Source organism: Chanodichthys erythropterus, chromosome 11 (genome assembly GCF_024489055.1).
Source record: "Chanodichthys erythropterus isolate Z2021 chromosome 11, ASM2448905v1, whole genome shotgun sequence".
Classification (NCBI taxonomy): domain Eukaryota; kingdom Metazoa; phylum Chordata; class Actinopteri; order Cypriniformes; family Xenocyprididae; genus Chanodichthys; species Chanodichthys erythropterus.
In genome coordinates, this window is record NC_090231.1 from 4,686,829 (window position 1) to 4,711,252 (window position 24,424).

Here is a 24,424-nt window from a genome sequence, read left to right on the forward strand (position 1 = left end):
TAAATATATCAAAAATTTATTTTTGTAAGTAATATGCATTGCTAAGGACTTCATTTGGACAACTTTAAAAGGCGATTTTTAAAATATTTGGATTTTTTTTCCACCCTCAGATTCCATATTTTCAAATAGTTGTATCTCAGCCAAATACTGTCCTATCCTAACAAACTATACATCAATTCAATTATTATGGAATTATTTATTTAGCTTTCAGATGATGTATAAATCTCGATTTAAAAAAAAAAAAAAGTGCCCTTATGACTGGTTTTGTGGTGCAGGGTCACATATAAACATTTACTTTGTATTATTCTGATATCTGATATTCAAGAAACATATGCAGATACATTTTTTTGTAATATTTCCTGATTAAGCTGTTTCAAATTTCAGTATCCTGTTAACAACATTTTTTTCAAAGTGGCATTTTAAAAGTAGCATGTTTTTTTTTAATGTATATTATAGCTGTTCTGATTTCAAATGAAAATAGAGTAAATATTTTGACAATTATTGGATCTGTGTCAGCACGTGAGTTAGTTCTCACTTTGCACTTCTCTGTTCAGCAGCTCAGTAAAGGGAAATACATGTGAAAACTATTATGTTACAGGTCCAGTGTCCCCATCTCAAGTGTGTAGTCCGAGTAAACGTGTCGGTCTGAGACGTCAGGCTCGTTTGGAGGTCAGTACAAGAGATCAACCGCTTGACCCCTGGGTAAAGCTGACCGAAAGTCCAGAAAACCAAGCATTCTGCTCCAAAACCATGAGTGACCATAATGGAGATGCTGAAGTTAACAGCACAGCCTCTGAAACCACAAACATCACCTCAGACTCCAAATGTGAGCAACCTCCCAATGTTAAAAAAGGGCCCCCGGTGGCTCCGAAATCTGCATGGGTACGTCAAAGCCTGAAGAGCATTAAGTCTGGGAAACCGATAACAGGGGCTTTGAAGCACCAGGATAACAGGAGCCATGATACTAGCAGGACCTTTGGGAGTAGTCTAAGGTCTGCTTCATCAGGAGCCAATTTGTCAATCAGGCAGAAGATCAGCTCATTTGAGACTTTCTCAGGTACAGATGGAGCTGAAAGGCCAAACAGGCGCCTGGCCCCAACGGCATCTCTTCCTCCAATGGAGAAGACGGCTAAAAGTTCATCTGCAGACTACAGCAATACAGAGAGAACCAAAGTTAACTCAAGCAACTTACACAATAATGATAACTGTCAGTCTACGCCAACAATTTCAGCCACCACCCAGCCTCCAGAAGAAGAAGAAGAAGAGCAATCAGCTTCCCTCAGTTCACATATCATTTCAGAGCCCCATCCTGCAGAGGAAGAAAAACAATCAACTTTTAATGATTCAGAGCCCTGTAAGCCAATCCCTGTTGAGGAACCTGCCCTGGACTCAAAAGAGCCTCTACCTGCTGCTGAGGATAAGCAAGAGCCTCTACCTGCTGCTGTGGATGAGCAAGAACCCCTACCTTCTCAAGAGGATTCGCCCCCTTCAAGCCACGTCCCAAGAAGATCAAGCAGCTCGAAAGAGGGTCTTTCAGAAAAAACAGAAGGTGCTGGAACTCATGCAGTGAGCGTGAGGACCCGAAGTCTACCCCTCAGTCCCTCTTCAGATACCCCCATCTCAAGTGGCTTGGAAGGGGAGAGCCTGGGGATCATCTTGTCCTTCAGCAACCAGGTGTCCAATGCTCTGATGCGATCCATGCAGTCCCTGCCGCAATCGCCTTGCGTTCGGATTGGGAACCCTTGGAGCGCCCCACCTGGATCCCCTCTTCATAACCCGACAGAAGAAGACTCCTCTGCCGAAAAGCCCCCACCTTCACCAGCACTGGAAAACAGTGAGAGGGGTTTCTCTGTAAGGTATGTAACTAATCCAAGCATATTACTGACTCTCAGAAAACAACGTAGGACAAATGCACTTGGAAGATGAAAGCTTTAGGGGGTACAATTATACTCGATGTAGTGTTTGTTGGCTGATGGTACAGGATAAGATCACTTGTAGGGACCGCAGCCAACGATGTCAACTTCTTTCAAGTTGAGAACTGGCTGTACGATAAAGGCATTGCAGAGTTTTGAATCATCTGTTTTAAATGAAACATGAAGAGGAAATGCAGCTCAGTTGAGTCACAAACAACAGTTCCTTTCATGCTAATGTCTTGTAAACTCTCATACTAGTCCTTATCACTGTAAGACAAGAAGAAAAAAACACTTTCCTGTCATGCACATTTGACCTAAAGTAGTCTGTAGATAAATGTGAGATATTAGCAAATTGGCCGCAGCATGTTCTAGTGAAACTTAAAATTAGCCTGCAGTTTGAAGAAGTCTAAGGCAGTAAAACAGGGGTGTCCAATCCTGCAGTTTAGCTTCAACTATAATTAAGCACACCAGACTGAGCTAATCTATAGCAGCGTCTGAAATCACATGATTTCCTACTATTGTAAGGTAGGTGATAAACAGTGTGTGAAAAGAGTAGTTATGTCCAAATTTGTAGTATTCATAAAATACTGGTTCATAAAGGTACTTTTGGCCTACTAATTCCGATGACATATGATGGACACTTTACTATCCCATGAGGTCATGGGAGAGGATTTGTAAATGGCAGTGAAGTGCAACTGACCCTGGTTTGGTCACATGACAATGACAACATTGTGAATATAGTACTTCTGGATTAGGGCTGAACGATTAACGATCGGAAAGTGATCGAAACCGAAATTCAGAACCTCTTACTGGTGTAATTTTCCCATTTAGGTTTTTTCATCCTGTTAATACTTTCCCCTTAAAAACATACTACCTTGTGTGACTCCAACCCCCCCCCCCCCCCTCGTCCCCCGTCCAGTCAGCGGCACAGAGGTGAAATCAAATGCAGAGTCAACACACACAGACAGCGTGCGAGCCTCGAAGTCAGATCCCTCTCGCTAGCATCCTCAAGTTTGTCAATTGTATGTGTTTTAAGGCTTGCCAGTTTGAACGTTCAAGCGATTTTAGACCATCGGATGTGTATCATTGTATTGACCTACAATTGTATTGAGCTCAAACACTTCGCGTAATGATCGCGAGCACCGAGAGGAGCACAGAAACCTGGCTGTCAATGCTGTCCTATGATATATCACTAAAGTAGCTTAGAAACTTAAAAGTTATAGCATATATTTTTCTAATTTTGAAGTAACTAATTACAACCCACAGCTTCGCAATTGAAAGAAAGACGGTATGACTAATTCACACATGCAACCGCTCTCTCATTAATGCATTCAAATATATACTGGTGTCTGTATCTGATTTACAACAAGCAGAAATCTGTAAGAAATATTACGAACCAAAGTTAAAATAACTGCTGAAAGTGAGCGGTTATGTTGGAGCACTTTCATTAGGAAAAAATATCCCACCTTTAATAGTCAAGCATATGTACAAACCTTGTCAGTGAACTGAGGGCAAAAAGACAAACAAAAAAGCAAAACAAAATAATCGTTCATTAATCATTATCGAGACCTATTCTGGATTACATTCATACAAACTATAACATCCATTATTAGCACAAAGTAAAGTAATTGCTTATTCAAAAGAAGTACCTACTCAGAGAGTATGCGATTTCAGATGCAGCCAAGGCCTTCGGGTCCTCTACTAGAAACTTTCATGCAGGTGTGTTGTTGGAAAAGGTTGGAGCTAAACTCTGCAAGTTGTCTCTGGAATCAACATAGTCTCGGCCATGTCCCAAACTGAGTTTGAGCCAACCCTACTTTCCTACAGACTTCAGTTTCAACACACAGTCAGTCCTGAACACCTTTATCATCTGGTTTAGGGCTGTTTGATTATGGTTGGAGCTAAACTCTGCAGGATGGCAGTCCTTCAGGAGCAGGGTTGGCTGCCCTGGTCTAAGGCACCTTTAAACACGCTAGTTTATATCTGGTCTACAGCTTGGCCGAACTGAGAGAGCGTACCATCGAGAGAGGGGAGGAGTGCAAGAAGGAAGAATGGAAACCCGAACGACCGCTCACTTCAGCTTCAGCCGTCTGTGCCCAATCCATGCTCTCAGCCCTTCCGCCTCAGGAGATTCAGCGGATGATTCAGGAGGTCAAGGATCTGGATGAAGACACGCTAAGGGTGGGTTTAGCTCTTGTTTGTTAACAATAGGACCGATACAACAAAGTACATGCTATTGGCTGTTGCCCGGCGTTGATTACTTCCACATCCTGCTCTACAAACCTGAATATATATGAGAGGTGTGGCAGAGGAACAATTGGTTCTCGATAAAGAAACAGCATATTGAAAGTGCTCTAAAAGATCAGTGAGATTTTTTTTTGTGTTTTACTACATTCTGAAGCTCACTTGCTAACAGGGTTAAAAAAAAAAAAATTGCTAAATCATGCCACTCTTGGTTAAGAGTGTGACTTCCTGACCATGGCAATGTTGCAATGTCCTCTGGTGTGCATTTCGCTGCACTTATTTTGACTGTTTCCCTTCAATATTCAATATTCAATATCAATATTCCTCTGCCATATTTTCTGTATGCAGTCAAACAAAACTGTCTATGACAATCAGGTGATATGCACCAATTCACATGCCACATGACATAATGTGCTGTTGTGCAGTAGGAGCGAAATGCAGAAAAAGAGGAAGTGTTGATATTTTGCAAGAAATTTCTTGAAAGCATGCCAGTTTTTTTTCTGTTGGCAATATAGATAAGGGAACAATCCTAAAGGCTGTCTAAGATGAGTGATTAGCTGTATAAGGACTGGATTACAGTCCCAATGACAAAGCTTTTTGATTTCACTTGTTTTAAATGGTCCTGTGGTGTGACAAATTATTTTATAAAAGTCTTCCAGTCTCTTAACTGATATTAGGTGATAAAAACTGCATGCACAATACAATTTGAAAAATGATTATTGAGAAAATCCAGTTTTGTGGGAGCTTAACATGCCATGCCACAGGATAGTATACATCTAACAATTAGCATGTGACCTTCAAGTCCCTTGATGTAATGTGTATTATGTAAATAAGTTCAAAATACTATTGGAAACAAATGTTGGATCCAACTAAACAAAAGTTTCACACAGCAGGACTGTTAAAATGAACCCTTAATGATCCAAATCAAATGCTAGTTCTTGAGAATATGAGAGGTAAAACAAGATTGTTGTGCACCCTGTTCAGATATGCCTACTTCCCCACTAAACAATATGCAAAAAGCAGTACGAAAATGTATAAATACCCAGATTACCCGATACTTCCGTGTGTATCCGATGGACACTCTTACTGTCCCATAACGCCGTGAGAGAAGAGTCATCAATAATGAAGAACAGCAATGAGGCTAACATCGTCAGTACATGAATTTGGATCCAGTTCTGGGATATTTGGCTCAGTTGCCAGGATGAATTCAGTAGGTGTGACTTAAATTTAGGCTTCGAGGGCACTTTATATTCAGCAGCCATATGAATCATATTTAGACGTGTCATCTTTTGAGATGGTGCCAGATGCTTATGAGATTGACAAAATAATTATTCATGAGATTGTTTTGTGCTATTCAAGGCTACATCTCAATCTCTCTCTCAAAACTGCATGATGTAATGGAGTGGGAACATGATCCAGCCCACCTGGAAATCATCAATGAGGCAGCTGTTCTTTACAAAGCAATAAACCCATGTTTTGAAATGCAGGCATGTTCTAGAATAACTGCTATGCTAAATGCATTTGAGTACTAAAACGCAAGCTTAAAAAGTACAGGTACAAAGGGCTTTTGAACCACAAAATACTCTATAAACAATGCTGATTTGGATTTCTTAATGTCCATTAGCAACTGGAAGGCATCCATGTTGTGATTCTACATAAAGAAGAAGGAGCTGGCTTGGGTTTCAGCATTGCTGGCGGTATTGATCTGGAGAACAAAGCAACTACAGTGAGTGACGTCTCTAAATCTCCATAAACCACACACCACAGCTCATCTGCTTCACCTTTCGACAGGAAACACACCCTCATGCTGTTCTGAATCTGTTCATTTCTTGCTTCCCTGAAACACAAAAAAGGACCTTATGCAGAATGTCCAAGCTTCAAATCTCTTTCATGATTCTGCTTAATTAATAATGGAGCATTTGTGGCAGGTTTAATGACATTGACAATAATCGTCCTTTCTTTCGAATTTCATTTGTTCCGTGCATTCCTGTCTTTGCCAGAAGGGACGATTATTACTGTAAATGCAAAATGTATTCAGAAAATGCTTGCAAAAGAATATTTTACAGTATTTTATATATTAATTTTATTCATTGTATATGTATCAAATCATGTACCTTCAGGTTCACAGGGTGTTTCCCAGTGGCCTGGCTGCTCAGGAGGGGACGATTGAAAGAGGAGATGAGGTGTTGTCCATTAACGGTCAAACGCTAAAAAATGTCACACACAGTGATGCCACTGCGATACTCAGGCAAGCCCGCAACATGAAGCAGGCTGTGGTGGTGGTGTCCAAGAACAAAGACGCAGAAGAGAAGGGAGGCGCTAACGCTAATGAGTCTAGCAGCAGCGGGGCAGAAAGCAGCGCCACAGGTGGGTCAACATTATTGACGTCAGCACAGCGATGGCAGTGACACTTTGTCAACACTTAATAGGGCACAAAAGGGATACAGAAATGTTACAAGAGCTACATAATGTGTAATTAAACAAACTAAGACTGAAGTCCAACTAAAAAAATTTGAACTGCACTAGTTTTCCCTAAGGCCGATGTATTCATATTTCACTAACTCAGTCCAAATTCAACATGTCAGATGTTCTTGTATAACTTTAGTAGAAATTGTAGAGAATGTTTTTAGTTTTAGATAACTTGGATGGGATTTTATTTTTTCAAAATGCTTCCATTTCTTGTTGTTCTGCCTGGTGTGTCTTCATTATGGATTTAGACCTTTTTGACGACTTGTGTACAGTAACAGTTGATGTAAAAACTGAATAATAATGATAATCAAACAACACATTTCAGTAGGTTTCATGATGTATCTAAATGTTCTGTGTTAATATTTGCTACTCAAATGTAATTTAGAAAATTAATCCAAGTAGTTAAGACTAAACTTAATAATGTAAAAATGTGTACGTTCATTCTATGATTGTTTATTTAAAAAAATGTCTCTTAGGGGATGATGGAGGTGAAGTTGTAACAATCGAGCTGGAGAAGAACGCAGGTGGAGTTGGATTTAGTCTTGAGGGAGGAAAAGGCTCTATTAATGGAGACAGACCTCTAACTGTCAACAGAATATTTACAGGTGAGAATGTGACAGCCTTTATGCAAAACCTGCTACAATATCTTATATTCTTTTGTTCAGAATCTTTTCACATTTTATGTGCTGAACCATGAAATGGATGTGAACATGGTAAGATATGTTTAAGGGTTTGTTTACCCAAAAATGATACTTCTGTCATCATTTACTCACCCTCATGTTGTTCTAAACCTGTAAGACTTTCATGCATCTTCGGAACACAAATGAAGATCTTTTTATTGAAATCTGAGAGCTTTCTGTCCCTCCATTGACAGCCTATGCAACTACCACTTTGATGCCTCAAAGTTCATAAAGAGATCGTAAAACTTGCAGAAGTTCAAATGTGCTGCGTAACACGAGAATGAACCTCACTGATTCTTGTTGGAGCTCAAACATGCGTAACACGAGAATGAACCTCATTCGTTCTTGAGAAGCTCAAACGTGCTGCGTAACACGAGAATGAACCTCATTAGTTCTTGCAGAAGCTCAAACGTGCTTCATAACACGAGAATGAACCTCATTGGTTCTTGAGAAGCTCAAACGTGCTGCGTAACACGAGAATGAACCTCATTGGTTCTTGAGAAGCTCAAACGTGCTGCATAACACGAGAATGAACCTCATTGGTTCTTGAGAAGCTCAAATGTGCTGCGTAACACGAGAATGAACCTCATTGGTTCTTGCAGAAGATCAAACGTGCTTCATAACACGAGAATGAACCTCATTGGTTCTTGCTGAAGCTCAAACGTGCTGCGTAACACGAGAATGAACCTCATTGGTTCTTGAGAAGCTCAAACGTGCTTCATAACACGAGAATGAACCTCATTGGTTCTTGCTGAAGCTCAAACGTGCTGCGTAACACGAGAATGAACCTCATTAGTTCTTGCAGAAGCTCAAACGTGCTTCATAACACGAGAATGAACCTCATTGGTTCTTGAGAAGCTCAAACGTGCTGCGTAACACGAGAATGAACCTCATTGATTCTTGAGAAGCTCAAACGTGCTGCGTAACACGAGAATGAACCTCATTGGTTCTTGCTGAAGCTCAAACGTGCTTCATAACACGAGAATGAACCTCATTGGTTCTTGATGAAGCTCAAACGTGCTGCGTAACACGAGAATGAACCTCATTGGTTCTTGAGAAGCTCAAACGTGCTTCATAACATGAGAATGAACGTCATTGGTTCTTGAGAAGCTCAAACGTGCTGCGTAACACGAGAATGAACCTCATTGGTTCTTGAGAAGCTCAAACGTGCTTCATAACACGAGAATGAACCTTACTGGTTCTTTTGAAGCTCAAACGTGCTTCATAACACGAGAATGAACCTCATTGGTTCTTTTGAAGCTCAAACGTGCTGCGTAACACGAGAATGAACCTCATTGGTTCTTGAGAAGCTCAAATGTGCTGCATAACACGAGAATGAACCTCATTGGTTCTTGAGAAGCTCAAACTTGCTTCATAACACGAGAATGAACCTCATTGGTTCTTGAGAAGCTCAAACGTGCTGCGTAACACGAGAATGAACCTCATTGGTTCTTGAGAAGCTCAAACGTGCTGCGTAACACGAGAATGAACCTCATTGGTTCTTGATGAAGCTCAAACGTGCTGCGTAACACGAGAATGAACCTCATTGGTTCTTGCTGAAGCTCAAACGTGCTTCATAACACGAGAATGAACCTCATTGGTTCTTGATGAAGCTCAAACGTGCTGCGTAACACGAGAATGAACCTCATTGGTTCTTGAGAAGCTCAAACGTGCTTCATAACACGAGAATGAACCTCATTGGTTCTTGAGAAGCTCAAACGTGCTGCGTAACACGAGAATGAACCTCACTGGTTCTTGAGAAGCTCAAACGTGCTGCGTAACACGAGAATGAACCTCATTGGTTCTTGCTGAAGCTCAAACGTGCTTCATAACACGAGAATGAACCTCATTGGTTCTTGATGAAGCTCAAACGTGCTGCGTAACACGAGAATGAACCTCATTGGTTCTTGAGAAGCTCAAACGCGCTTCATAACATGAGAATGAACCTCATTGGTTCTTGAGAAGCTCAAACGTGCTGCGTAACACGAGAATGAACCTCATTGGTTCTTGCTGAAGCTCAAACGTGCTTCATAACACGAGAATGAACCTCATTGGTTCTTGATGAAGCTCAAACGTGCTGCGTAACACGAGAATGAACCTCATTGGTTCTTGAGAAGCTCAAACGCGCTTCATAACATGAGAATGAACCTCATTGGTTCTTGAGAAGCTCAAACGTGCTGCGTAACGCGAGAATGAACCTCATTGGTTCTTGAGAAGCTCAAACGTGCTGCGTAACACGAGAATGAACCTCATTGGTTCTTGAGAAGCTCAAACGTGCTTCATAACACGAGAATGAACCTCATTGGTTCTTGAGAAGCTCAAATGTGCTGCATAACACGAGAATGAACCTCATTGGTTCTTGAGAAGCTCAAACGTGCTTCATAACACGAGAATGAACCTCATTGGTTCTTGAGAAGCTCAAATGTGCTTCATAACACGAGAATGAACCTCATTGGTTCTTGAGAAGCTCAAACGTGCTGCGTAACACGAGAATGAACCTCATTGGTTCTTGCTGAAGCTCAAACGTGCTGCGTAACACGAGAATGAACCTCATTGGTTCTTGAGAAGCTCAAACGTGCTTCATAACACGAGAATGAACCTCATTGGTTCTTGAGAAGCTCAAACGTGCTGCGTAACACGAGAATGAACCTCATTGGTTCTTGAGAAGCTCAAACGTGCTGCGTAACACGAGAATGAACCTCATTGGTTCTTGAGAAGCTCAAACGTGCTGCGTAACACGAGAATGAACCTCATTGGTTCTTGAGAAGCTCAAACGTGCTGCGTAACACGAGAATGAACCTCATTGGTTCTTGCAGAAGCTCAAACGTGCTTCATAACACGAGAATGAACCTCATTGGTTCTTGAGAAGCTCAAACGTGCTTCATAACACGAGAATGAACCTCATTGGTTCTTGAGAAGCTCAAACGTGCTTCATAACACGAGAATGAACCTCATTGGTTCTTGCTGAAGCTCAAACGTGCTTCATAACACGAGAATGAACCTCATTGGTTCTTGAGAAGCTCAAACGTGCTGCGTAACACGAAAATGAACCTCATTGGTTCTTGCTGAAGCTCAAACGTGCTGCGTAACACGAGAATGAACCTCATTAGTTCTTGCAGAAGCTCAAACGTGCTTCATAACACGAGAATGAACCTCATTGGTTCTTGAGAAGCTCAAACGTGCTGCGTAACACGAGAATGAACCTCATTGATTCTTGAGAAGCTCAAACGTGCTGCGTAACACGAGAATGAACCTCATTGGTTCTTGCTGAAGCTCAAACGTGCTTCATAACACGAGAATGAACCTCATTGGTTCTTGAGAAGCTCAAATGTGCTGCATAACACGAGAATGAACCTCATTGGTTCTTGAGAAGCTCAAACGTGCTTCATAACACGAGAATGAACCTCATTGGTTCTTGATGAAGCTCAAACGTGCTGCGTAACGCGAGAATGAACCTCATTGGTTCTTGAGAAGCTCAAACGTGCTGCGTAACACGAGAATGAACCTCATTGGTTCTTGAGAAGCTCAAACGTGCTTCATAACACGAGAATGAACCTCATTGGTTCTTGAGAAGCTCAAATGTGCTGCATAACACGAGAATGAACCTCATTGGTTCTTGAGAAGCTCAAACGTGCTTCATAACACGAGAATGAACCTCATTGGTTCTTGAGAAGCTCAAATGTGCTTCATAACACGAGAATGAACCTCATTGGTTCTTGAGAAGCTCAAACGTGCTGCGTAACACGAGAATGAACCTCATTGGTTCTTGCTGAAGCTCAAACGTGCTGCGTAACACGAGAATGAACCTCATTGGTTCTTGAGAAGCTCAAACGTGCTTCATAACACGAGAATGAACCTCATTGGTTCTTGCTGAAGCTCAAACGTGCTGCGTAACACGAGAATGAACCTCATTGGTTCTTGAGAAGCTCAAACGTGCTGCGTAACACGAGAATGAACCTCATTGGTTCTTGAGAAGCTCAAACGTGCTGCGTAACACGAGAATGAACCTCATTGGTTCTTGCTGAAGCTCAAACGTGCTTCATAACACGAGAATGAACCTCATTGGTTCTTGAGAAGCTCAAACGTGCTGCGTAACACGAGAATGAACCTCATTGGTTCTTGAGAAGCTCAAACGTGCTGCGTAACACGAGAATGAACCTCATTGGTTCTTGCAGAAGCTCAAACGTGCTTCATAACACGAGAATGAACCTCATTGGTTCTTGAGAAGCTCAAACGTGCTTCATAACACGAGAATGAACCTCATTGGTTCTTGAGAAGCTCAAACGTGCTTCATAACATGAGAATGAACCTCATTGGTTCTTGCTGAAGCTCAAACGTGCTTCATAACACGAGAATGAACCTCAATGGTTCTTGCAGAAGCTCAAACGTGCTGCGTAACACGAGAATGAACCTCATTGGTTCTTGAGAAGCTCAAACGTGCTGCGTAACACGAAAATGAACCTCATTGGTTCTTGCTGAAGCTCAAACGTGCTTCATAACACGAGAATGAACCTCAATGGTTCTTGCAGAAGCTCAAACGTGCTGCGTAACACGAGAATGAACCTCATTGGTTCTTGCTGAAGCTCAAACGTGCTGCGTAACACGAGAATGAACCTCATTGGTTCTTGAGAAGCTCAAACGTGCTGCGTAACACGAGAATGAACCTCACTGGTTCTTGATGAAGCTCAAACGTGCTGCGTAACACGAGAATGAACCTCATTGGTTCTTGCTGAAGCTCAAACGTGCTGCGTAACACGAGAATGAACCTCACTGGTTCTTGATGAAGCTCAAACGTGCTGCGTAACACGAGAATGAACCTCATTGGTTCTTGATGAAGCTCAAACGTGCTGCGTAACACGAGAATGAACCTCATTGGTTCTTGCTGAAGCTCAAACGTGCTGCTTAACACGAGAATGAACCTCATTGGTTCTTGATGAAGCTCAAACGTGCTGCGTAACACGAGAATGAACCTCATTGGTTCTTGATGAAGCTCAAACGTGCTGCGTAACACGAGAATGAACCTCATTGGTTCTTGCTGAAGCTCAAACGTGCTGCGTAACACGAGCTTCTGTTTACCATATCTGATGTGTGTGTTGATGAATGTTTATACATGAATAAAAGCCTAAATTCAATCTGTTCATCATATAAAGTGATCGAGTCTCTTCAGAAAATTTTGACTAAACCGCTCAATTCATATGGATTAATTTTACAATCTCTTTATGAACTTTTTGAAGCATCAAAGTGGTAGTTGTATGGAAGGTCAATGGATGGACAGAAATCTCTCAGATTTCAATAAATATCTTCATTTGTATTTCAAAGATGAACGAAAGTGTTACAGTTTTGGAACGACTAAGTTGAGTAAATAATTCAATTTTTGTTTGAACTAATTTAAATGGCCTTGTGAATACTGCAGTCTTACTGGTAGCTGAAAGCAAAATCAAAATAACCAAATTATTTAATAAATAAGCAAAAATGGTGTAGAGAATGTGAACGTTCATTCTGCATAAATCTCTGGCACTGTCTGTCGAGTTCAGATTCTGCAAATCAGTATATAACATGAATCATAGAATGTATTCTGTATTTTCTCTGGCAGGAAGTGACGCTGAGCAAAAGGGGCTGAAGTCTGGTGATGAAGTACTGCAGATACAGGACTCGTCTCTGCAGGGTCTCACACGCTTTGAGGCCTGGACACTCATCAAAGGTCTTAACGATGGGCCGTTTACACTCATCATCAAGAAAAAAAGATGCGAGTAGAGCTTAACTTCATTCAAAGGCACTTATTAAAACCCCTAAGAAAAAACAGAACACATACTGGACTTATCCCAATGTTCAATCAACTAGAAATTATGCAAAACGTTATTTCAAGCCTTAAGGAAATGCCTCCAATTGCTACAAATCACAATTTCTTAAAAGCAGCTTTCCCATTTGTTTTGACCAATGATTTCAATCAGATAGAGCAATTTCTAACCAATTAAGTATTGTAGAGTTGAGCAAGAAAAATGCATATTCATGATAAACATTCACATGACTTTTTAGGATTTTTTTTTTTTTTTTAATCTTCCCCACTTTCATGAGTTTTGCAGGCCTGGAAAATCACAATTTTAAATTTCCCTGATATTTCCAGGTTTTCCAAAACTGTGGGAACCTCGCTGGGATCATTCAGTTGCCTTTTTTGCACCATTTTGCCATTTATGCATTTTGACAGTTGTATGACTCTCATATCTTGTATGACGTGCATGATGTGCATCACTGCATGGTGTGGTACTATATGATCAGGAAAGCTTGTTTTTCTGAGCAGAGTCTCATAGCACATCACTGTGCTGGTGTTGTACTGTTTACTGTCAAGATCAGGGATTCATAAAAAAAAAAAAAAAAAGAAGAAGAAAATTCTTGTCAAATCTGCCTGTTTTGATGCAACGATTTGCACAAGCCTGTAAATAAATACCTTTAGATATTGTATATTTCTACAACATTTCACCAAAGCAGAATGTAAAGAAAGTGTCATGAAGCGTTCGCGGCACAGTGTTTTCAAGAGAGAAACAAATGGAGGAACCATTAAGTAGAATTTCAATAATCATTTTTCTTGGTCAAATGCTTGAACAATGCTCTAGTTTTTCCATCAAACGCAGAAATAATAAATGCATCAATTTGATATTTTTAAGAAAAAAAATATCTATTATCTTCTCCAACAGATTCCACTTTTGACAGTTAAGAGATAACCAGTGTGCCGAACACCCCTAGTATTCTTTTTAGTTATTTCTTTCCTTTTAAAAGAAAAGCCTTAATATATTGAAAATGTGTCAAAACAAAGATGTTTTAAAATGTAGTTAAGGTTTGTAATGTCCAAATAAAGTATGATACAAATGATACACATGGTCATCAATCATTTTTAATATCTGAAAACAGAATCTAAAAGGAGAATCACACAATGGGTTTGAGAGTGCAATTTCTTTTTTTCTTCTTTTTTTTTGGGTATTAACAAACAGTACACAGATGTCCCATAGTGCAGAGAAAAACATGTTTAAAGTCAACATAAAATAACAACTGACCCAATTGTAATGCATATTTCAGGGTCTTATAAGTGTGTGATTCATTAGAAAGAAAAAATACATTTCTTCACAAAATGTACTAACTTGCTCCGCCTCTAAAATGACAATCATTTGCCTGCATTCTGTTTTGTACCACCCACTTTTAAAGACCCAATCAATTCCAGATGGATAATTTCCGCCAATCAAAATGTTATATTCAAAATACGTAATTTTACGCTTAAGTAAAATGATCGACTTCAACAAAATGAAAAATCTGGAATCAAAAACCCTGGCTTGACAGTGGAGCGAACTGACAGATGGTACACTGATTCCTAATGGAATGTAAATCTGTTTTTTAGTAAAATATTGCACAATACTACTGAAGGCAAGCACACACTCCTTGCAAAACGGATGTAAAATCTAGATCTCCAAAATAATCCTAAAATGCACATTTACAGTATATAAAAATAATTAAAAAAGCACAGAACACATCTCCAGGCCATGAGCATGCGTTCACAGTCGTTTCACTGAAGGCGTACAGGCATAAAAACACAAAGTTAAGACGTATGCCAGGATGGACAATCGTGCAGCTGGACACAAAACAGGCAAATGGTAACGAAAGAGATAAGAGTCGACAAACAAGACATACAACACTGTTCTCTCTGAGGTTAGTCATATCTGTGACATACATAGCATCAAACAGTCCCTTTGTCCATGTGTAAATTAGACAGATTACAAGCAAAAAAGCAAAGCCAAAATGGGATTAATTTTTTCTACAACTATGGGAAAAAAATGTCTTTTTTCATGCTTTTTTTTGGAATGTTTTAAAAGCTTTGAGAAAAATTCTGAATTCAAGAATCGACTCCCTTTAGATTTACGAGCGAGAATTTGAATAAGCCACACCCCACAAGATTTAAAATTGGAATAGAATTTGAATTCCAATGATAAGAAGTGGAATTTACTCAATTGACGTTCAAAGACATTGAACACATTCAAACAACAGAAGAATTCATTAGTCTAAAGGCAGGAACACACCAAGCTGACGCCAACGTACTAGTGGCGACGAAAGCAGACTGCGAGGTTGGCTCACGTCGGCTGCGTCTGGGTCCAAAGTTGCCCTGAAACACCAAACTGACGCTCGACAGCCGACGGCCAAGTAGCACGTCCGTTGTGTGCCTGCGTAGGATGAAATGCCTGTCCGTACCAGCAGGTGGCAGTAGCTGAACAGCCAATCAGAATGATCAGATGGCCGACTGACCGACGAGCTCTGATACCGATTCAACATGTCGAATCGGCCGGAAAAAAGCAGACGAGGACCAACTTCAGCCGATGGTGAGAAAACTTAGTCGGCCGATGTTTGGCATGTTCCTGCCTTAAAACGAAATTACGATTATAGTTAATAAATTATGTAATTTATATATAGAAATATATTCTATATATAGAAAATGTTTACATTTCATTTTAAATGTTATTCAGGTAATTGTTTAATTCAACTTCCTTTAATTCACATTCGAATTCGAACTCTGCATCCTGTTAATTCAAATTCAGGAAATCTAAAGGAATTTCAATCATTCTTAATCACTCTGATTCCACACAATTCCACATGAGTAATTTGTTCCTCTCAAAGAGATGTATGAAATAACTGCAGAATATTTTCCATTTATCCGTTAGCATTTCCAGTTCTCTTAATGGCAGTTGCTCGGCTGGCAGTCCATGGATTTGGATACTTAACAAGGATTCTTTGAATGGCCATCAAAGGAGAAAAAAGCCAATGGGGTCATGCTAACCAGCTAAACCTTAGCGTTGCTATTTTATCATCATATCATAATAACATGCCTCATCATAATTCTGTTAAGATTGTTCTGGCCTTCTCTTGATGGCCTCAAACATACAGTACACAATCTCAGTTATGTTAACCGAGAACAGCAGCAAATGCAGTTCTTCAAATATGTCTGAAGATACTCGTCTGTCAGTAAACATTGAATTTCAAAAGCCATTTATGCACTATAATAGCACTATTCAAATATTAAATACTAGGTTTCAGCATATCTGACATCCAGACTTGTGATATAAATGTCAAACTTGAGCATCCACCAGGAGCTCAATTATTCAAATAAACCCAGATACATCAAATATTTGACTGAAATTCTAAAAACAGCTTATTAAAATAAGGCTTTGTTCCAAAAACTAGAGAACTGCCTATTTAGGCCAGACCTCAAAGGTGTGCTCCTGACAGCAGTTTCAAAAAGTAAGCAGCAACCTTGTGTTGCCTTCTAAGATACCTCGATGTTAAGGATTAGTTCACTTCAGAATTCAAATTTCCTGATCATTTTCTCACCCCCATGTCATCCAAGATGATCATGTCTTTCTTTCTTCAGTCAAAAAGATATTAAGGTTTTTGATGAAAATATTCCAGGATTTTTCTCCATATAGTGGACTTCACTGGGGTTCAACGGGTTGAAGGTCCGAATGTCAGTTTCAGTGCAGCTTCAAAGAGCTCTACATGATCCCAGACGAGGAATAAGAGTCTAATCTAGAGAAACCATCAGCCATTTTCTAAATACAAATTTTATTTACCTTTTAACCACAAATGCTCATGGATGTGTATGGAGAAATATGGAGAAAAATCCTGGAATGTTTTCCTCAAAAACCTTAATTTCTTTTCAACTGAAGAAAGAAAGACATAAACATCTTGGATGACATGGGGGTGAGTATATTATCAGGAAATTTGAATTCTGAAGTGAACTAATCCTTTAATGGCAAACTCTGTTCAAATCAACTGCAAGTCGAGACCTTGCTTTCAACTTAGTAGAAAGCAAGGTCTCACTAGGTTATAATGGAGCCGTGAAGTCTGAAAAGTTTACCATATATGAATTAAATAATTTTAAAATTTATCAGCATGCTACATTATAGGATCACACCCCTGAATTATGGAGAAAAAAAAATCACCCTGATGGAGTAGCTGGACTGGCAGAGCATGATGCTAGCGACACCAGCATCATGGGTTCAATTCCCCTGAAACAAACTGACTGATAAAATGTCACAGTACGTCACTTTGGATAAAAGCATCTGCCAAATGCATAAGTGTAAATGTCTTTTGTGTGCAATAGTTCCCCATTTGAATCACTAGTTTTTAGAATTTATGAACTAACATGGTAAACCAAATGATCCAGTGCCCTATACCTATAAAACGGACTATGTGCAAGTGTGTTTTGACATTTGTACTGTAGCTATTGGAAGAATCAGGATTAAGGTCATTTCACTTTCCATCTAAAGCTTGATTAAATGCAAGGTGTGTCAAATGATCAAATATTCACATTTAAGATTAAAGGGGGACATTTTCTATAAAGTGTCATTGGTGCTATTTCATCGATTTTACAGCTTTGGTCAGGTTGCTGTAAAACTCTACCATACTAGAGGGGAAAAATGAATCGACGACCGAACGAGGAAGTAAACCACCAAGATCCGTCTGGAAAAAGCTGAACAGCTGTGTTTTGCCTGGTTCCCTACAGAGAGAAAGAGAATGGGATACTTAAAACTTTTAATGCTACTGATGCAATATTGCATGAAAAAAACAACAAAAAAAAACAAACCAAAAAAAAAAAACCCATTGAAATGTAATTTTTTGTCTCCATCTGCTGTCTTATATTTGAATTACATCAACCCAAGGCACTTTCCTTGAATGGCATGCTTATTTTTTGGAGAAACTTACCCAGGAACTGGAACACAAAAGCAGCCACACGGGTGGTTGAATCCTCTGACATAGCCGGGTTGAGGAGGACAGTTTGGATGGCTTACATTGGTCGCTATAAAACAATGAAAATGTGATTATCAGTAACAGTATTATTAAGACAGATATCAGGTCTTATGTTAATGGTAAAATTATGCTTTTCACAACAAACTGTTTGATAATAGTGTCTGATTCAAATCCATTTAAAAGGAGGAAAGTCATAACACTGCATACCATTTGATGACACCGTGCCATCCTCATAGCGTTTAATGGAAATGACATCAACAAAATCTCGAGGTGATATGATGCCCATAGCAGCTGAAGGAGTGACGGTTCGGCAGATCAAAACATCCTAGGGAATGAAAATCAAAAGAGTTAGAAAGGTATAAATCTGCTGTTGTATCTCTGCATTATGCACTAAATCATTGCGATGCCATGTGAATCTCATTGAAAATTAGAAATATTAAAGGTGAAGTGACTAAAGGCGAGTAGTTTCACTAGGGTCACCAAATGAAATGCCAAAAATAATGACTGTTTTCAGACAGGTCTCCCAGACACTCCTCCAAACACACGCCATTGGTTGAGCCAATGTTGTTTTCGGGCTGGTTTGTAAATACTAAAACAAATAGACTGATGTTTGAAAAGTGCCATAGACCTGGTGTTTACACTTTTCAGGACGTCAGCCAACAAACTGCACACTGGGATATGAGAAAGTGAATTTATGTCTGAACACAAAAGATGATATTTTGAAGAATGTCTGTAACCAAACAGGTGATGAGCCCCAATGACACTTCCATAGTATTTTTTCCTTCTCCATACTATGGTGCCCATCAACTGTTATTCACCTAACAATATTCTTTAAAGGGTTAGTTCACCCAAAAATTAAAATTATGTCATTAATGACTCACCCTCATGTCGTTCCAAACCTGTAAGACCTCCGTTCATCTTCAGAACACAGTTTAAGATATTTTAGATTTAGTCCGAGAGCTTTCTGTCCCTCCATTGAAAATGTTTGTACGGTATACTGTCCATGTCCAGAATTTGGTCCATTTTGGTCCAAAAATATCAAAAACTACAACTTTTTTCAGCATTGTCTTCTCTTCCGGAATCCTTTCCATTGAATTGATTTCATTGAATCCTTTCGTCTGTTGGTGTTGGTAATGCACTTTTACGTTGTCGTTTTTGGCGATTAGGACATCCACGACATGCACACTTACGCACCATTTTAAAAAATATAGCAATACCAAAATACAAACAATGTAGAATAGCTTGAATACGGCGTGCGTCTCCCTCAGACTGTAAACGAAGCTCGGGCACACCGGATAACGCATCAGCAGCGACTTACGTCAGCAGCGTCACTGCGGACTCGTGAACCACACTCCGGAGCAGAAGGGGGCGGTAATGCACCAATAAGCTGGATGCCAACCACCATAAAACAGGAAAGAAGAAGAAGAAGAAGCAGAGTCGTGAACGCGGATTGACAACAGACCCGGAAGAGCTGAATAAAGTTGTAGTTTTTGTTATTTTTGGACCAAAATGTATTTTCGATGCTTCAATCGCCAAAAACAACCACGGCGACGTAAAAGTGCATTACCAACACCGACAGATGAAAGGATTCAATGGAATCAATTCAATGGAATCAGTTCAATGGAAAGGATTCTGGAAGAGAAGACAATGCTGAATAAATTATTTTTGGACCAAAATGTATTTTAGATGCTTCAAAAACTTCTAACTAACCCACTGATGTCACATGGACTACTTTGATGATGTTTTTATTACCTTTCTGAACATGGACAGTATACCGTACAAACATGTTCAATGGAGGGACAGAAAGCTCTCGGACTAAAACTAAAATATTTTAAACTGAGTTCTGAAGATGAATGAAGATCTTACGGGTGTGGAACGACATGAGGGTGAGTCATTAATGACATAATTTTCATTTTTGGGTGAACTAACCCTTTAAAGGGGACCAATAATGCCCCTTTCACAAGATGTAATATAAGTCTCTGGTGTCTCCAGAATGTGTCTGAAGTTTCAGCTCAAAATCCCCCACAGATAATTTATTATAGCTTGTCAAATTTGCCCCTATTTGGGTGTGAGCAAAAACACATTTTTGTGTGTGTCCCTTTAAATGCAATTGAGTTGCTGTTCCCAGCCCCCTTTCCAGAAGAGGGCGGAGCTTTAACAGCAACAATGGTTGCTCAACAATAAATCCAGCATTGAATTGACCCTCGTTTGTGAAGCAGTCCGGTGTAAAATGACGGCATGACAACAACACTCTACTACAACAACTCTTCCTCTTCTCTAAAGCAGCCCAACATGGCCCCGCCCCCTTTGTTGTGTGTTCTCGGGGTGGGGTTTATGCTAATTTTGTGGTTTGTGATGTCACTAATCCAGGAGGAAGCTTGTTGTAGTCCTTAAACAGCAAATTCTTTAAAAGAAAATCTCTCCCTTTGCATTGAACTTTGAGTGTCGTAACTTTACAGATGTTGTTTATGCTCAAACAGCAACATTACACACTAACTAAAGTTAAAAAGTTAAATCAATCAACCACCCCTTTAAAGATCTTCTTTTGTGTTCAGCAGAAGAAAGAAATTCATACAGGCTTGGAACAACTTGAAGGTGTTTTCATTTTTGGGTGAACTATCCCTTTAACAGTGTAAAGCATTGTTCCTCACACACCTAGCTGAAAGGGGGAACTGGTCAGACCATGAGGTTTAACTCAACGATCTGCTTTCATATGGGTGTGTATTTGTGTTTATCTTACCGCAGACACCTGCTCAAGCAGCTCAAACTTCTTTATATTAGCATCCCATTTTACACGAAGTCCATTGATTTCAGGTTTCAAGCAGTCCCACACTTTCTCTGGACTGCCATTGACAATCCCCTCCCCTTTATACCTGAGAAACCCAAAGAACACACAATCACTGCTGTGGACAAAGGTTAATGTCACTGCTGAAGTGGTGTTTGCACATGATGTCGACAGCGTGTGAATGCTAGAAAGAGAACTTGGAATATACAGATTATAAAATAAATGTAAATAAATGCAAATACAAAGAAAAAATGTATCGACCATGAGATTTAACTTTACATGTCATGTCACTTTTTTTTTTTTTTTTTTTTACTATATAGGTTTATTATGCACAATATTACTTTATTGCATTATTTGACCTACAAATGAACATTCATTAGATTTTGTGTTTTAAAAAGACTGCACAACTGTTTTTGATATTGTGTCATGATTAGGGATGCCCCAATATGAAAATTTTGTCCGATACCGATAACTCTGTATATTTGAAAGCCGATAACTGATATATTGGCTGATAAATCAAAATCCAAATCTTTATATAATTTTTGAGAGCCTGATTACAAAAACAAAAGTCTCACCATTAAAATCCATGTCCCAAACACACAATTATAATTTTATGAAGCCTATTTGACATGTTGCACTTAACTGTATTTTCCTTTTTGAAGTGATTTCAATCATATTTGAAGCAATTCAAAACCATCATGGCGAACAGTGCGCATCTGAAGTGTCTCGGCTGAAAGGAAATAATACATGATTTTCTTATCAGGCCGATAACGATAACATTAAAAATGAACATGTATTGGCCGATACCGATGTTGTGGCCGATATATCGTGCATCCCTCCCTAATCATGATGGCAATTACAGCAATCCTTTGTTTCACAAAAATACAAATTTTTTACACAAGTGCAACTGATTTCATCTTTACATTAGATAGGAAGATTTACTGAGAAGTAAATTGTTTTATTCTCATAAAATAAATAAATAAATAAATAAATCGGCCCATCACTATATATTGCGGAAGAGGATTTGGGCCAAGCAATAATAAAAAAATAAAACCATCTCGAGATTAAAGTTATTTTATTTCAACTTTTTTCTCGAAATTTAACGTTGAGAATAAAACTACGAGAAAAAACTTGTTAAATTATGAAAACAAATTCATTAAATTATGAGGAAAAAAAGTCGTTAAATGATGAGAAAAAAAGTCTAGATACAATTTTGAGAATAAACTCATTAAATTATGAGAACAAATTCGTTAAATTATGAGAAAAAAGTTGTTAAATTATGAGAAAAAAATCATTAAATTATGAGAACAAATTCGTAATTTAACAAATTTGTTCTCGTAATTTAACAACATTTTTCTCATAATTTAACGAATTTGTTCTCGTAATTTAATGAGTTTATTCTCAAAATTTTATCTCAACTTTTTTCTTGAAATTTAACAAGTTTTTTCTCTAAATTTAACAACTGTAATCTCAAGATGGTTTTATTTTTTTATTATTGCTTGGCCCTAATCCTCTTCCGTAATATATTGTTGAAGTGTCTTTATTTAGTTTTTTTGCCACACAAAAAGTATTTTCGTCGCTTTACAATATTAATATTGAACCACTGAACTCACATGAACTGATTCAAATATGTTTTTAGTACATTAATGGATCTTGAGAGTTTCAATGGCTTTGCTCTCGAATTCTGAGCCATCGGATTTCATCAATAATATCAAAATTTGTGTTCTGAAGATGAACGAAGGTGTTACGGGTGTAGAACATGAAGGTGAGTAATTAATGACAGAATTGGCATTTTTGGACTAACCCTTTAAATATTTGTCAAGTAAAATACTTTAGATCTGAGAATAAAGTACTTTAATGAAGATATTAAAGAGAATAAAGCAATGCATATTCAACAGAAAAAATCTTGAAACTCTTTATTATTTACTATTATTTTTTTAATTCCCCGATTGCATGAGCATTTATCTCATTCTCAGACTAAATTATGTCCAATTTTATGCGTGCACAATATTTGTGCACCACATATTTGTCATCATGTAACAGGGTTGACACTAACTAGAGCACGAGCAGTCAGCACATATGACGTCACGATGACAAATATACAAGATCATGTAATTTACGAATTTATACTTACACATATCCCGCGAATTCACAAGATGGTCTCCAGTACACCACAACATCATTCTAGGAAGAAAAAGCAAACAAATAATAAAAAAAAATCGTTTGTTTAAAGACGGCTAAACAAGACAGTTCTGTTTAATACTTACAGTTTTCTTGCATGTTTTCCATCCGGACTCGTCTTTTCTGTAGCTCAAGAGACGCTCTTCCACTGATCTGGCCGTGTGTATATAATCCATGACGATGATGATCAGTGTGTAGTTTTATGTTCTCTCTTGGCTTGTCCTCTAACAGCACATGTATTCAAAGCGTTATGTCGCGAGTGACCGGCTGCAACCGTGCAACACGATTTACCTTCGATTCTTCCGAAATCTTTCCTCAAGTACATCCAGTGTATACATAAACTAACAGCGGCTACAGTCAAATCCGCCAGATTCTCGCATAACATACAGATGTTTTCAGTTCATTCATTAGTTTCAGATGACTGTCATATCGTGACTGCGACAGATAACAATCGATACAGTTCAATAGTGATCAAAGACACGCTTCAATTACACATGCGCGATCAAAATAATAAAAGCAAAGACAATTAACCCGTCTAATGCCACGAAATCACAATTTTAAAAAAGGCCACTTCCTCAGTCTGGAGATCGTCAGACTAGTGTTGCATTCTGGGAATTTGAGTTTTCTGGGTCGATCCTGCTATTTTATCGTATTATTAAATAAAATAGACTCGCTATTTGTTAAACATAAGTGAATATGAGGCCATTTTAAATAATTATGCTACTTTGGTTTGAAATAATGAGATCTATAATTAATAAGCTTCTGGTTTTGATAAATTGTGGTACACCAAGTTGGGTTGAAAATGGACAAACCCAATGTTTGCTCAACCTGCTGGGTAGTTTTATTGAAATCAACTATGAAAAATGCTGTATTGCTTGCTTAAAATGAACCCAAAACTGTTGGACTGTTGACCATTTGTAACCCAGGACCACAAAACCAGTCATAAGGCTCATTTTTTTTTTGTTTTTTTTTTTTTTTAAATTGAGATTTACATATCATCTGAAAGTTGAATAAATAAGCTTTCCATTGCACTGTAAACAGTAATATACTCTATCTACTCAAAATTGTGGCAACAGATTACAAGCAATATTATTACTTAAAGTCAATGTATAAGAATTGAGTTAGAATTTATCAAATTAATTCCTTAAGAACTCAACAATTTAAAATGTGTAAAATTAGCAAACACCATTACAAAAACCACAAACTGACAACTTTTCAATAAAATCAACATCGGCATCTAAACCTCTGTTAATTTGTGTGTTTAATTTTCCTTCAGTGATTTTACTTGTTATCATCAGGCATCTTCAATGTTGGCAATAAAAAATAAAGAGTCATCCTTGACGTCTGTCTGTTATTAAATTTTACTT

At 38.7% G+C, this 24,424-nt stretch overlaps 2 protein-coding genes across 3 annotated transcripts in view; one reads left to right on the plus strand and one right to left on the minus strand.

Annotated features, from left to right (window-relative positions):
- The window catches only part of il16 (interleukin 16), a 47,686-nt gene extending 33,514 nt beyond the window's left edge, over positions 1-14,172 (plus strand). For both annotated transcript variants that reach the window (XM_067401083.1, XM_067401084.1), the window contains 6 exons: positions 599-1,856; positions 3,908-4,094; positions 5,782-5,883; positions 6,278-6,524; positions 7,103-7,231; positions 12,900-14,172. In XM_067401083.1, coding sequence (XP_067257184.1) covers positions 599-1,856; positions 3,908-4,094; positions 5,782-5,883; positions 6,278-6,524; positions 7,103-7,231; positions 12,900-13,060 — 2,084 coding nt within the window. In that variant the 3' untranslated portion in view covers positions 13,061-14,172. The remainder of the gene's footprint in view (positions 1-598; positions 1,857-3,907; positions 4,095-5,781; positions 5,884-6,277; positions 6,525-7,102; positions 7,232-12,899) is intronic.
- A 2,868-nt stretch (positions 14,173-17,040) lies between these two features.
- stard5 (StAR related lipid transfer domain containing 5) lies at positions 17,041-23,585 on the minus strand. Its single transcript, XM_067400827.1, has 6 exons — positions 23,144-23,585; positions 23,011-23,060; positions 20,832-20,964; positions 18,299-18,416; positions 18,047-18,140; positions 17,041-17,840 (listed from the first exon to the last, which is right to left on the minus strand). The coding sequence occupies exons 1-6, from the start codon at positions 23,231-23,233 to the stop codon at positions 17,696-17,698; spliced, it is 630 nt and encodes a 209-aa protein (XP_067256928.1). The 5' UTR covers positions 23,234-23,585; the 3' UTR covers positions 17,041-17,695.
- Between the last annotated feature and the right edge of the window lie 839 nt (positions 23,586-24,424).

What these genes read in the sequence shown, in the direction of transcription:
- stard5 (XM_067400827.1), bottom strand. Translation starts at nt 23,233, where the DNA reads ATGGATTATATACACACGGCCAGATCAGTGGAAGAGCGTCTCTTGAGC. An exon ending in TGCTTGAGCAGGTGTCTGCG is followed by an intron (nt 18,417 to 20,831) that starts GTAAGATAAACA and finishes TTCATTCCCTAG; the next exon opens with GATGTTTTGATCTGCCGAAC. An exon ending in TTTTGTGTTCCAGTTCCTGG is followed by an intron (nt 17,841 to 18,046) that starts GTAAGTTTCTCC and finishes TTCTCTCTGTAG; the next exon opens with GGAACCAGGCAAAACACAGC.